At 44.4% G+C, this 14,310-nt stretch overlaps 1 protein-coding gene across 4 annotated transcripts in view; it reads right to left on the reverse strand.

Annotated features, from left to right (window-relative positions):
* ABHD2 (abhydrolase domain containing 2, acylglycerol lipase) overlaps positions 1 to 11,725 on the reverse strand; it is a 41,891-nt gene extending 30,166 nt beyond the window's left edge. Inside the window, exons 1-4 of one of the 4 annotated variants that reach the window (XM_075764604.1) lie at positions 11,592 to 11,648; positions 10,455 to 10,522; positions 1,496 to 1,583; positions 438 to 638 (exon numbers count right to left, since the gene is read on the reverse strand). In XM_075764604.1, the coding sequence (XP_075620719.1) occupies positions 438 to 631 (194 nt within the window). In that variant the 5' untranslated portion in view covers positions 632 to 638; positions 1,496 to 1,583; positions 10,455 to 10,522; positions 11,592 to 11,648. Of the gene's footprint in view, positions 1 to 437; positions 639 to 1,495; positions 1,584 to 10,449; positions 10,523 to 11,316; positions 11,498 to 11,591 lie in introns of those variants that run through there. The other 3 variants (XM_075764601.1, XM_075764602.1, XM_075764603.1) reach the window with 3 other exon arrangements.
* Positions 11,726 to 14,310: the final 2,585 nt, after the last annotated feature.

Genomic DNA, 14,310 nt, shown 5'->3' on the forward strand with positions numbered 1-14,310 from the left:
CTGTGTTCATTGTAAGTACACGGACACACCATGAAAACGTTTCCTTCCTGCAAACTCTGACAGATTTCTTCCCTAACAGAGAGTACATGAACAGGAACAAGTGCTGACTGCATCCATCCCTCCCCCATTTCCACAGACAGTGGGCTATATAGTGCTGGTATAGTACAACATCAGCATACAGCCACTATACAGAGAGGCAGGGGTGACTTTTTCCACACATCTATGGAGAACCCGACATAATAAGGCTTGGTCCTAAATCCAGATACCTGGGATACCAACAATGATGACATGCTTGACTTGATCTGGTTTATTTTATCAAGAGGATACCATGACATTCATTTGCACCCAGGTTTAAGAAACACACTAGGCAGAAGAACAGTTAAGTGCAGTTGTTCTCCCTGTTACCCAAGTCAACATGGAAAAAATATATTACTTACTCTTTGGTCAAAAGTGGGCAGGATTTGAGTAGAAAGCGGGCCAAAGCAGAGTCCTGGTAAATGAGTTCAGGAGGGGCAGTTGGGCTTTTTAAATTCAAGCAGCGAACAATAACATACAGAACAGCAGCAACTGCAGCTAGCTTCACCCCATCGAACACCGCCGGCAGCTCAGGGGTTTCCAACATTGCACTCATTTTGAGTCTGAGATAAAAAACAATATTAAAGCTTTTTGCAATATACTGTTGAATATGGTTATCAATTGTGATGTTAAATAAGACTGTGCTAAGTTTGTCAATTAACACTGCTACAAAAATCTTAGCATAGCAACCCAGACTAGCAACTTTTAAGATGAAAGGAAGTTTACTTTGTACTGCTCTTAACACCCTGATCACCACAAGAAATAGAAACTGGATGATCAGTTGGGAAGGAGATTTATTCCTAATCAGTGCCACACTACAATTGCGACAGCGCCTCAGGTGTCAAACCCTACAGTCTGCAGCCAGTCAATACTTTGAGAATCTTGGCCAAGACTCTCTGGCTCAAATAGCAACTGACTGAAAAGCCAGGCAATTAAGGCACATCAGCAGCTTTAGATGTGTGTTTCTTCCTAGATGTACAAGCCAGGCTCAAAAAGGAGAACTTGAAAGAACTACTGTATTAGCTCCTCAGCCTGAGTTTTGCAACTCCATGAGAATACTGGTACTAACTCCTGCCTGTATTTAAGGTGGTCACTTTATGGACCAGTGAGTTCAGCATTTCTTTTAATTTACTGTAGTTCTGCAGCTGAAGGAGGATTAGATTAATATCTAGTCTTTCAAGGGCTTCAGAATAAAGGGAGCAGGGCAGAGGAGAGAATTAAAACCTCACAATATAACAATATCCTTCCAGCTTGAAATCAAATTCTTAAACTGATCCAGTTTCTTTTGAAGTTCAAATAGCTGGCTACAGTTATTAACAGGGACATTTCATCCATGTTGAAAGAGCAGGTTTTTCCCCAAGTCTTTCCTCAGCCACATAGGCAACCCAAGTAAGATAGCAACTGACAAGTCAAGTCTTACCAATGTCACTTTTTCTTCAAACTAGAAATAATTGCCAGTCCTCAGTAGAATTGTAACCGTCTGGGATCCACGTACTACCCGAGTTACCCTGCGAAGAGAGGAAAAGAAAACTGATTATGACTGATAAGGTTGCATCACTCAGCTGGAAGGGAAGAACACAAGTTTATAGAGAGGTCCCATCACAGACATTGCAAGTAATTTGTGTAGTCAGTCTTAACTGCTCCAACTCTGATCCATCTGCATCAGACCTCTTGCCTATGGACAGATTTCAGTCTAGATCAGTTGCCTTCAGCTTATTAATTCATTTGCAATATGCAAATACACCTTCATGAGCATAGACAGTTGCAATAATGAAAACCAGTACAACTTCTGGAAGTTCATAGCTTGGCTCTCCTCTGAAGACCACAGAATCACCATCTTCGCAAGACAGTGACATTTTCCTCAGTTACAAAAGCTACCCAAATCCCTTCATATTTAAAAGACTGGAAGTAACAGGCTACTGTTTTCTCAACTTTGTGCGGTATCTACACTGTTACTGAAGTCTGAAGCCAGCCTGAAAAGTTCTCTGCTACTTTTATTTAGGCTTAGCAAGGCAGCTCACTCCTACGCATGGAAGCTTGTAAACAGTCTCTGTTCCCACACTTGCTTTTTTGAGAAGTTACAACATATCACACTAACAAGATGGTGAGAGCCACCAGGAGGCTCAGACAGCCACCTAATCAGCACTAGTGCACACACACCAAGGCTTGTTACAAGAACTTGACGATGCTAATAAAAGAGAGAGGTCTTTCAGCCTGTAACTAAAAATCTAAGTGACATTTACAATTAAAACTGGATTCCCTATAGGCACAACAAACCTATGGGAATCAGAGCTTCAAGGAAAAAGTTCCAGAACTGTCTGCTCTCTGCCACAGCTACTGCTTCCAACTTGGAAAATACACCAACAGGACAGGCCATACTATAGACTTAGTCTTCTTCCTAGCTGAAAGACAAAACCTCAGAAGTACTTTCTGTACTCAATGCAGCTACACCAAAATCCATTGGAAGAAAACAAGTCTGACATCAGCTATTGATTAACAGTGTTCTGGAAAGCTGCAAGTTTCTGCCACCATAACCATCTGTGTTGCAGGAGAACAGAGGGTGAGGAAAGAAGACAACATTTAATATTGGAGAGCCCTGAAGCTTTTATTTTCCAATTCTGAGCTTCACAGTAGAAGGGAGAGAGGAGCAGGCTACAAAACCCCCCCATTTATTCTTCTAATCAGAAGATTACACTGGCATCATGCATCCCAATAAAGAGTTTGAGTACAATGTTCAGCTATAGTATGTTACCTCACTTCCAAACTTAGTAGGCTTTCACCAACACTACTGTCAGCTGTGTAGGGGACAACAGGCAAACTACAGCAATGGCTTCTCCAGGGAAGGTACAATCAGCAGAAGAGTGGATTGAGTTCCTGAGTGATCATGACTCAAGGACAACCAGGTGCTTGGACAAGTCTTCCCCAGATAAAACTCCCAGAAGTTCTGTTGGCATCTTCCCTTCATTGTTTTATTTAGAAAATTAATAGGGACACTGATACAAAAGTTAACCAAGACCTTCCTGCCACCTGGATTTTAAGTTAGTTTACTGTTTACAGCTTTCACAACATTAGTGAATTTGTTAAAAATAAAACTGTGCATGATTAGTCATTAGCATTTTGTACTAGTGACTCAGTATAACTGATCTAGCTAAGCCATGTTTCCCTGAGTCTCCCACATAATCCTCAGATTACAAGCATACCACATCTTTTTGTTACTTCTATATGAAGTTTTTGCCTGTTACCTTCAAAAAAGCATACTAGTTTAGAGTTTCTTTCAGAAAAGTCAGCTGTTGGTAGGCAGGATTATGCTTCGGAACTTGTGAACTTTTATTTTTCCCCTTTAGTCTAAATACACATTCACTGAACATACATCTCAAACACATGTTATAGGTTCATGTATTCGTCAGGATCTCTACCCAAAAAAACTCAGATCAGTCTGTGTACAGCTAACAAAGTTAGCACTGCTGTTGCAGTTGCACAGCAGTCTGGAGTGATTAACTAAGCAACGAATCTAGTCCAAGACTACTAGATTGGTAAACTCCACACCCTATGGATCCAGCTGTAGCACTGCAGGTACTTTGTTGAGAGTCTGGTATTTCTTAAGACCTAAACAGACTTGGCTCAGCCCCTGCAAATCTGCCCTGGCTGAGACAGGGCGCTCTGCTCTAAAATTTTGAGGGTTTAACTTACTGAAATGGATTTGAGAGCTCTGCCTCTAATCACATAGGACAAATGCCTTGCTATTTACAAGCAGGGATGAGGTCACCTTGCTTCTGTTTTGTTAAACCCTTTTTGCATTGACCCAATAAACTTGTCTGTTTATGAAAAAGGATATGTAACCACCATGTTGAGCCAGTCAAATTTAAATCTAGAATCTCCTCTAAATGGGTCAGCATTAATATAAACAGACAAACATTTGGCAATTCACTTTTAGCAGGCTAGACAAAATTACCAAGAGGCAGTAAGTATATCATTAGAAGCAATCAAGCCTGCCTTTTCATCTATCACAGGGTTTGAGATCCACACTGAGGAAGACAAAAAAAATTGAAGCTCTCAGGGGTAAAGATGTTATTTTGAAGCACCTTAAGTGTACAATTCCTTTTTTAAAATAAATCACTTAAGACTGACAGTCTTTTCAAGCAATATTCTTTGGGGCTGTTATGCTTTTAAGTCCCATTTGTGACTGAGGACTAACTTTAAAATCAGTCACTGGAAAGCAAGTGCTGGATTTATGAAGTCTTTTAATTTGCCCTTTCATCAAGGAATAAAGAGCTGAAAACCACGTTACAGGAAACACTTCAGCACTACTGTTAACAGAGCATACCTCACCTGTACAAGTAACAAGAAAAAAATCCACATCTCCCCCTTCTAGACAGGCATAGAAACAAGTATCACAAAAGGCAGCAGAGCTCCAGCAAATTCCTCATGTAGCTTTTCAAAGACACTGGGCTTTGGGAAAACCATTGCCAATATACCTACTTGTACAGCAAGTGAAGTCATAACTAACAACAAATCTGAAAGTTGCACACGTTTCTGTTCCAGGTTTCCTGGGCAGAGGAGACTCTTTCAGGGACAGAAGTCACTTTATGCTGTGACTCAACAGGGCACACACAGGATTTGGTAGCTACTGAGCGTTACAACTCCTCCACCCATGCTGAAGCTAAGCCTGACTCTGCATACTGGAAAACCAATATTAAAAAAGCAAAGACATTAAAGGAAACCACTCCCGCAGGGTCCTTCCCTCAGGCCTTTTAATGAGCAACTGAAAGCCTGGCAGACTCATTTCACTGAAGCATTAGAAATGCTTTGGGCTAAAGCAAAGATACAGCTGTATGGAACTGCCCACAGACAAGAGTAAAGGCAGCCTCTTTAAAAGGGGCTCCACTAACAGGATATTTTATACTCCATTACATTCACTGAAGAATCTTGAAGGAAGCCCATTTCCAGGAACAGCAGTCTGATACAAAAGCCTCCTAGATGCCCTCCTACCAGTCAGCATTCTGGCTCACTAGTGCTTTCAGAGCTCAGCTGGACACCAAAATGTTAGAGCATACCTGGCCAACACTGAAAGCATTTAAAAATCCCCTTTCCTATCCTTTTACAGCTTCTACCAAGTACTGTAATATTCTCTTCTCCCCACTAAGATTCAGAAGAGCCAGAAGAGGCTCTTGTTTCTATACAGATTAAGCAGACAGACTTCATTAACTAACTTATCAGACATCTCTTGGACTGGTTTCATTTATTTGTAGTGTCTGCTTGCAGAATAAAACTCTGAAAGCAAGTCTGCTAGACAAGAGGAAAGCAAAACACGCTACTTTAAGGAGTTGTGTCTAGGTGGATTCAGATCAGAAATAATTTTTTTCCCCCCACTCCTCAAAGGAGGGAGGAAGGCTGTTTTACTGAAGTTAGTTCTTTAGAAAATATTTCCAGGAAATTATTATCAGCCAACACTAATGCCTCTCAAAACATACACCACAAAAACAGAAGTTACAGGTCTGTCACCACCAGGTAAGATATTTAGAACCACATTTAGAAGGGAAGTTTACTAAGGAAAGGGTGGAAAGTCAGAGCACTGCAAAGGTTTTTAAACAAAGCCAAGTTTTATGCCAGTATATTATTCAAATCCTTCCTCACTCTAGGAAGTGTACAGAAGTGTGTCACACTGCTGAGCTTTTGATGGTTTAAATGCAGAGGAGGATGTCTAGAGACCATCCAGATGAAAACATACATAGGGAACATATACACCTGGGAAAGACTCCAAAGCAGTGCATCCTCATGGGAAAGGCTGCTGGATGAAGTTTTTGTAAAGCACTGGAGGACAGTCTGAGGCCACACAAGCTACATGAGTGCAGGAACCATGAAAAAACCCTCAAGCTTTATTGCGCAGTCCTGTACCCTGCCTTTTACCCAGCACTTTTTGCATAAACGATGCTTTCATTTTCATGGAAAAGTGTAAAGCCTAAACTGCTACTTCAATGTCTCCAAAAAGTTACATAGACACAAGTATTTTTTGGCCACACCAGTACTATGCCTCATCAGCTTACGCATTGCACTGCTTCTCTTGAGACTGGCACCTAACCAACCCAAGCTTACCCCATGCAGAACCTCCTATTATCTTCAGTGGTAGCTCAGAAGAGAACACATCAGAACCAAATGCTGAGATCATCTTGATGTATCACAGTACTTCTGGTCATTTAAAATAGCCAACTAAGTCTCAGACATCAAAGCATAGAGGGTATAATCAAGAATCAGCAAAGCACTTCAAGCACTCAAGCTTAGGTTTAGATGTTGTCGTAAGAGATAAAGTGCAGTCCTTGCCAGAGTCATTGGGAGTCTAGCAAAGTCCACCAGAGTTTTGTTGTCAAACATCTAACAGATTTTATCTCCAAATACAGAGGGCACACTGACATGTTCCATCACAAGTATGCTTAAAAGAACATTACTTGAACAGCACATGAAAGTCCTTGATGCAAATCCCTCTGCCTTGCGCCAGAGCCAGCACCCAGGCCAAGATTTGGCTAGTAGGTGAGTATACAAAGCAGCAAGTACTGTTTACACCATGTTCCAATCAGAATTTCTTGGCTGGTGTCTTCACTGGAATTTGACCTTTTCATCAGATACAATACTTGGCTCATATACTAAATTTAGAGGTACTGTGAGGTTACAGGGACAGAGTTCATAGCACGAAGCACCATCAACACAGCCAGAAAGACAGGTGCCTTTAACTAGAGCTTTTTTTCCTTTTTTGACTTTGAAAAGTCCTACACCTTCAGAGCAGAAGCTAAGCACATAAGAGGGCTGGGTGTATGTGCCAAGGCAGCTTTCTTAAGAAAGACTAATTCTATAGCCAACAGGGTCAAAGACTCTTTAGGTCTTTCACTTTCAAGAAGGCTAATTTATAGTCAAATGAGCCTTGAATTTCACTTCCTTCCAGCTACAGAAACTGTTTTTGTTTCTTCACAGTATCATTTTAACCAATCAAAATGGTTCTACTCCCTGACAGGCAGCATTCTTATATTATCTAAGAAGGTTGCTATGTAGACTCCCTGTGTGTCACCTTATCTGGTTCCTGCTTGTCACAGATGGATTGGAAAACACTGCATTAGCTTTTATTGCATATATCTGATGTACCAGATTAAACTAAGACGAGACAAGGCTCTGATGACTCTGAAGAAATCAATTAATTGCATCTTATCTTAAAGGAAAGGCCCATGTTATTTAAGCAAACATAATTATTTGATTACTGCAGAGACTTCAGACTTTGTCACACCCTAACCATTGCTGTATTGAACTACGGGGCAGAGTTTCAGCTCCTTGTAGAAGATGTCAAGCTTACTTTTAGGCACTGAGAGAGAAGAAATACTGGCTAACATCCTTCCACAGTCTTACAGCATTAGCAGGTGTCACTTGCCTACCATATAACCCTGTGTCAGCAGGCAGCATTAAGCTCAAGAGAAGTGGCATAAACACACTGCAGAGAACCCAACAATCAATCCTCAGTAGCTGAGCAAATGCTACTAGCACCAAGCCACAGACAGCTAAGCGAGCTAATACAAACTGCATTACAGACTAAACCCCCTTGAAGGAGTTTGCTCTATTCCTTCACTATTTTGAAATGCAGCATCAGACCATTAAAGCCTCATTTACCTTCAGACTCTAACCCCTCCATCCCCACGCTGTCATAGAGCTCAGAGGTACGTATCAGAGGAGCAGCCCAAAGTCCAAGCACATCCCAGCTGTTTGCTCAGCTACAGAGTATACAGCTAAGTGGGCAGCATGCTGCACACCAAACAAAGACCGTTTATCACCAAAGCACAAGTTAAAACAGCTAAGAGAACTTTATTCAAGACCAGTCCAGTTGAAGTAGTCTGAAAACATCTATATCTGAACATGATCAAAAGCTGAGGTACCACTTCGAGGTCTTCAAACACCATGCCTTTCCCTCGCCCCCCCACCAAGCAGCTCTGCTCCACAGCAGTATAGAAGATTTGCAGAGTCATTCTCTCAGAGTCTGTCCATGACAGATAGAAGGCTCATGTTAGAGAAGTTTAAGTCACATAATTACATTAAAAATGAAGCAACATTTCAGGACAAGAAAACCAAATACAAAGAGACAGGACCTGACCAACATACCGCTACTACTACTGCAGAATACTCAAGTTTTATTAGAATGCTGATTAAAACAGATGTTTTGCAGCACTACAACAGTCACCAGCAACTCAAAAGTTTGAAGAGCTACATTGCCCACTGTCCTGCTGAATTTGAGTAGGAGGTTAGGGATATTGCAGGCACACAGGACGTTTTCTCCTTACCTCTTACAAGGATGTTCACTGTAAATGACTGTGCATCTGCTTATTTCACTTAGTACAATCTTTCATATTCACATATGCCACACCAACACCTCACAGAACTGGGTGTTCCAGTTAACAGACAGCCAGGCTTGAACACTCTCAACATAATCTTTCCAGAACCTGCATCTCTATGCAAAAGCATCTTTTAAGATGTAAACAAGTTTAAAAGCAGGACAAATTCTTGAACGGCAAAGTCCTCACTCAGTATAGCTCAGTTATTAGCAACTAGTATATCAGAGGTTTCAGAAGGGTTTGGTGTTTGCAGGAACTCAGTCCATATTAGTAGAGGAAGCTGTCATTGACCAAGAAGTGCAGTTGCCTAGCACTTCCTCTACTGTTGAGAAATACTTGAGTTTCTTGTCATCACAGGTTCAGTCTGACTAAAATAAATGGCATTCTAGAGACAGACAAAAATCTTCTGTACATTGCAAAGTATAACATTTCCTTCCACTGCCGTTACCTGTAACAGAGCACAGGCACAAAGATGTTTTAAAGCACCTGGTTTGTACAGAATTGCTTTGCAAAGCATGTGGAATTACTGCTGCCTGATGCTGGCAGAGTAAGGCTGGCACTCAGAGACAGCCTTTATTATCAAGTCAACTGATAGAGCTGGAGAAAAGACAAGCCCTTGGGCACACAAGCCTTCCTAGACCTTAAAGAGGCTAAGATAGCTGCCTGACTAGGTTAGCATCGTCACTGCTCACATATGTTAGGCAAGTGGGACTTTGCTTCTCCATAAGAAGGACAGACTGGCCTTGCATATTGAAATTAAATCAATTGTTTGGTACAGAACTTAAGCAGCTGAGTTTGATCAGATTTATTTTAATGCATATTAGCTTCAGCCTAAATAACTTGTGAAGGCTAAGAAGGGCAAATGTTTGCACAGAAGTTCAGCTGATCTATAGTACATATTAAGAACAGTGATTCAGAGCTGTAACACCATGAAATACAATCTTCCAGAGAATCTCAAAAGTGCAGATGAAGATATATACTAGCAGAACTGTGACAATTTAGGCTTTTGCTGAAGAGTCTGAAACACTTTCAAAGCCTTATCGAGTGAGGTTAAACTACAACTACAGAAGGTTTGAATCACTAGTCTAAATCCACCATCTTCTATAGTACATCAAATTACATCTAGAAGTACATTTGGAATTTAGTAGATTTGGATAACCTCTCCGTATGCCTGTGTCAAGGACAAGTGATGTTATTCTGCCATCTTTACTTCCCAATACCACATCCCGGAACAGTGATGATTTCAGTGTGTTAATCTCTGGGTTCTCACATGAGAGTTTAATAATGCAGCTTTATGAAACACTAAGAACCCAAGCAGCTATTCATTCCCTGAATAGAAAAATATAGCATTTACAAGAAGAGTAGAACAAATTAACTTTTAAGTTTAACTTCTTCAGAAACAGTTTTGCAAGACAGAAGGTTTTATCCCCAACCTCCACATCTTTTTCACCCCTAGAAGAGACAGAGTCAGGCACAATCTTAGGTCAGCCTCATCCTCTATCCAGCTAATTCACTCAGTGACACAGACGACTTCCCATGCAAAAGCTGAAATACAACTATTTTTAAGAATAAGGCAGGAGAATAGAACCACCCAAACATTAGGTGTTAGCTCTTTCGCTATATGCTTCCTGTTCTTACTCTTGACTTTGAGAGCAAAATAAACAATGGCTAGAATAATAAAAAGGATGCACATCCACTGATCCAAGAGGAGACAAGAGAATTTATTCAAACTTCTCTTGTGATACAAGAGCTAAACACGCATCTAGGGAAGAGGTGAAGTAGACAAACCAAGAAAAGATAACAGAACAACTAAAGACTAATTGTCAATTACAAAACTCTTTGCACAGGAAATAAGCATTATTGAAGAAGCTAAGAACATGAGATATTACAAATACTCTGTGTTCTATGAACACCATATCAGTGAGGACTAGAACATGTCAACCTAAGCAATATTATTAGCATGGCAAAGTATAAAAATCATTGATAAACAAGGCTTGCAAGATGAACATACTGTACCAGTTAGCTGATTAATAAGCCACAAACATTTGTTACAGGAGGCACCAGTGATGTGGAAACCAAACAATCTGTAAGAGGCAGACAGGAATCTTCAGTACGTACCACACCAGTGAAAAATGTACATCAACAATAAGAGGAAGCTGTTACAAATCCTCTGAAGAGACCTGCATGAGAATACAACTACAGAATGCAATCCCTCCAGCCATAACTGTGGAAACAAAGCTACTGCTAACATACCTCTTTAAAAAAGATAGTGTCAGGTGAGGGATTTCACCAGCTATAATACATCAACTGTGATACATCCATCTACCAGCTCATGCTGGAGTAAATCGTAAATTTGTAGAATGGAGTGGACAGAGTCCTGTCACACAGGCTAAAAAGCAGGTATACAGCACGCATCAACAAAAGTAAGTCTAAAGATGTTGCAAAATGCTAGTAGCAGTGTCAGAACCTAGGAGTGTGAGTAACAGAGAAGGGCCTCATTTAGGGGGGAACAGTGCAACCTGACAGACATCAGCCCCAGCTCACCCGGCTCTAACTCCCACAAGTATCACCCTCTCAGGGCCTCTGCTCCAAACCGAGCTCCCAAGCAGCTTACAATTGCTTCCCACCTCAGCCTTTGCTCCCCGCAGGCTGCTCACACCACCGCTTTTCTTACCGTACACAACCCCGCACCTCCACGAGGCGATGGGGAAGGCCGTCACCACACCGCCAGCTGCACAGACCTTCCAAACCCGGCGAGAACCGCAAGGAGAGGCACCGGGAGGGGACCGCACCGCAGACCACCACAGCCAGGCCAGGCCGAACCCCACCGCAGGGCTACCCCCACCTCCGCCCCAGGAAATAAATATATAAGGCAAGCCTGCTGTAGAAAATAAACCGAAAGACGGTTGGGCAGGCATAGGGAGCCTGAGGCCGGTGCGAGAGGAGCACTGCTGACCACCCGGCGTTGGACAGACCCGGCCGCGGGCAGGCAGGCAGCCAGCAAACCCCCCACGTCCCCTCAAGCTCCGCACCGCTGAGGGGCAGGCGGAGAGCCGAGCCAGGCCAGAGCCAGGCCAGGGCCAGCCCAGCCCGGCCCGGCCGCCGCTGCCTCAGCCCTGCGGGGAAAGGGCTCCCGGAGCGCCGCCGCCTCACCTGCAGGCCCGGCTCAAACGCGCGGCCGCCGGCAGCTCCCACCGACAACTCCCACCCGTCTGGACCAGCCCCGCTACGCGCTACCTCTTAGCAACCACCCTCGCCCTCCCATTGGTCGCGGAGCCCTGCCACTCCTGCCGAAATCCGCGCACGGATTGGTCAGAAGGCGAGCTGAGGGTGGCAGCGCGCTCCAGCAGGGCTGCACGGGCACCATTGGCTGGTGGAGACCCAGCGGGGCGGGGCTCTGCGGCTCCGTTGGTTTGAGCGCCTCTCAGTCAGGCGGTGGGCGGTGATTGGCGTCCGCGGGCGGGGCGGGGCGGGGCGGGGCTGTCGGCGCCTGTGAGGAGCCGCGGCTACCACCGCCATGACAGAGCGGGGCCGCCACGGGGTGACGGGGAGCGGCGGGAGGGGCGGTGACGCGAGGGTGAGGCACCAGCCGGGCCGCTGGCCGCTTCCTGCTGCCGGAGCCAACGCCTCTGCCGCAGGGGGAGGCAGCCTGGGAAGCCTCTCCAGCAGATGTGCATGTTCATCCATGGTGACATGGAGCTTGGTGGACCTGAAGGTCAGATTGGCCAAAAGCCTCTCCAGCGTGGCACAAACCGCTGATAATCCATCTAAATGTGCCCAGGTGCTGAATACTGGTTATGGAATGCTACATGGCAATCAAAAATAATTTCAGAACGGTATCTTAGAGCCTTAAGAATGGTGGCTGGGCCTTCGGCACGCTGGTTTTGTTTCCCGTGGGTACCCAGGCCACCTCTGTGTGGCAGCCTGGCACTGGCGTGCAAGCTGGGATCACCTGTTGGGCCTTGCCAGCAGGAGTGAGGAGGTCTTCCCCCGGCCCCTCAGAGGTACAGGAGTGCCCGTCCAGTTTCCTCCCACCAAGTGGGATGTGTGATCAGGACAGCGACATCTGCCCGGAGGTAGACGGAGCCTGCCACATCTGGAAGGCAATGGAGGAAAACAAATAATAAAAATGTCTGCAATGTGATGTTTATAAACTTGCTTTTCTTGTAGCCTCCCAAAAGAGCCACATGTTACGTTGCTAGTAACATCAAATGTTCCTAGCTATGTTAATGGATGCTTTATATAACTGGATGGAAAAATCCTTTCCCTGATTTTAGACATGTCGTTTCCTCTGTTTACTGTGAGTTGGAGCTTCCTACGTAGAGAAAGCTCTCAAGTCACATTTTCCAGAGAGTTATGTATCTGGAGAGATGACTAACTGCTGTAGACTGAGTCACGGTGAAGCAGGGAGCTCTGAGGAAGGGCAGAACAGGGACTGCTGAAATGATGGTGGCAGAACAGTAACAGCAGCAGCCCTGCAGTGAGCGCTCCTTCTTGCTTGCTACAGATGTGGTCCTGTACCACTCAGTCAAACGAGAACCGAATTCCATATCTTCAGCTTTTAATTAACCTTATGAAAATACCCAAGGTTTATGGTGGTTACTAAACTTGTCGGTGATTTAGCTGGGCTGAGGTTTGGTATGTCTGAAGGCAGCTGAGTTATGCTTGTGATCAAGCTACGAGATAGGCTTAGTAGATAAACTTCCGGCATCAGCCTCTTAACTAAGTATTTGAGGAATGTGTTTGAATTTGATTACAGAAAATTGCAGTCCCATTGATTCCAGGTGTATCTTGGCTCCTCACCATCGATCCAGGTGGGAAAACACAGATCTGGGCAGGAAAACATGCCGTGAACTGGAGCTGAGCCTCCAGGCAAGGCTTTTATTTTAAATCCTTGAGGCTGTTGGAGATTTCTCTGACCAGAAAGAAGCACAGCTATTAGAAGGGAGCTTTCTTAAGCACAAAGTCACAAAGCAAAGCAAACCAGCTGGCCACTTCTTGCTGAGGAGAAGTAAAACATAGGGTGGTCTTTTATACCAGGGGTGCTCAGATACATCAGTGAGGAATGAGAGCTGAGAACCGGAGGGGACTAACACTGAAGAGGTGGCAGCACAAATTTACAGGTGGCTGTGGCAGCCCAATTCCTGAGCAGTCTGCTTATTGCAAGAAGAAGGGATGGGGTGGAAAAGGTGCTGCTTCTCCAGAAAGGGAAAGAGGAACTAGTGGAAGTCAGTTGTCATTTTGCTCTCGAAAATAATGGGGGGTTCCAGTTGCACCTTGTGGTGCAACAGCAGAGATGGCTGGGAGGGAGCAACCATGTTTTGTGAATACAAACCCAGCTTTAGGCTATTAAAACAGCCTGCGAGCCGTGGCTTGTAAAGGAAGCTGCCCTCCCTCTGAGTGTGTGGGGAGCTGACGTTGCTACGGCCGAGCTGGTGTGATGATGAGTACTGCAGGGCTGGTTGGCGTTGGGAGCGGTGGTGTGTGCAGGAGGTGGAGTGCTCTGGCCCGGAGCCAGGTGCAAGGCTGTACCACTTGCAGCAAACAGCTCACGCTCAGGAAATGCCGTCTGAGTAGTATCCCAAACTATCTCGTAAAGGATGGGTGCTGGGAAGAGCTAAGCTTTATTCCCAGCCTCGTACAGAGGGATTTGGCAGCTCCAGTCCAGCAGATGCTTGTCTGGTGTTCCTGCAGAGAAGCAGGACAGGGGTGTCCAGGAACACCCTAATGCTTTGGAGACAGGAGAATCCCTCTTTGAGTAGTGTGGATACTGCAAAAGAGGCCAAATGTATGTGCTCGAAACTGTAGGCACAGGAAAAACACACAGCTTTGCCTTGTGCTTTGGGCAGGCACTTACCTCTCTACAATGATG

Source organism: Balearica regulorum, chromosome 12 (genome assembly GCF_011004875.1).
Source record: "Balearica regulorum gibbericeps isolate bBalReg1 chromosome 12, bBalReg1.pri, whole genome shotgun sequence".
In the NCBI taxonomy this organism is placed as follows: Eukaryota; Metazoa; Chordata; class Aves; order Gruiformes; family Gruidae; genus Balearica; species Balearica regulorum.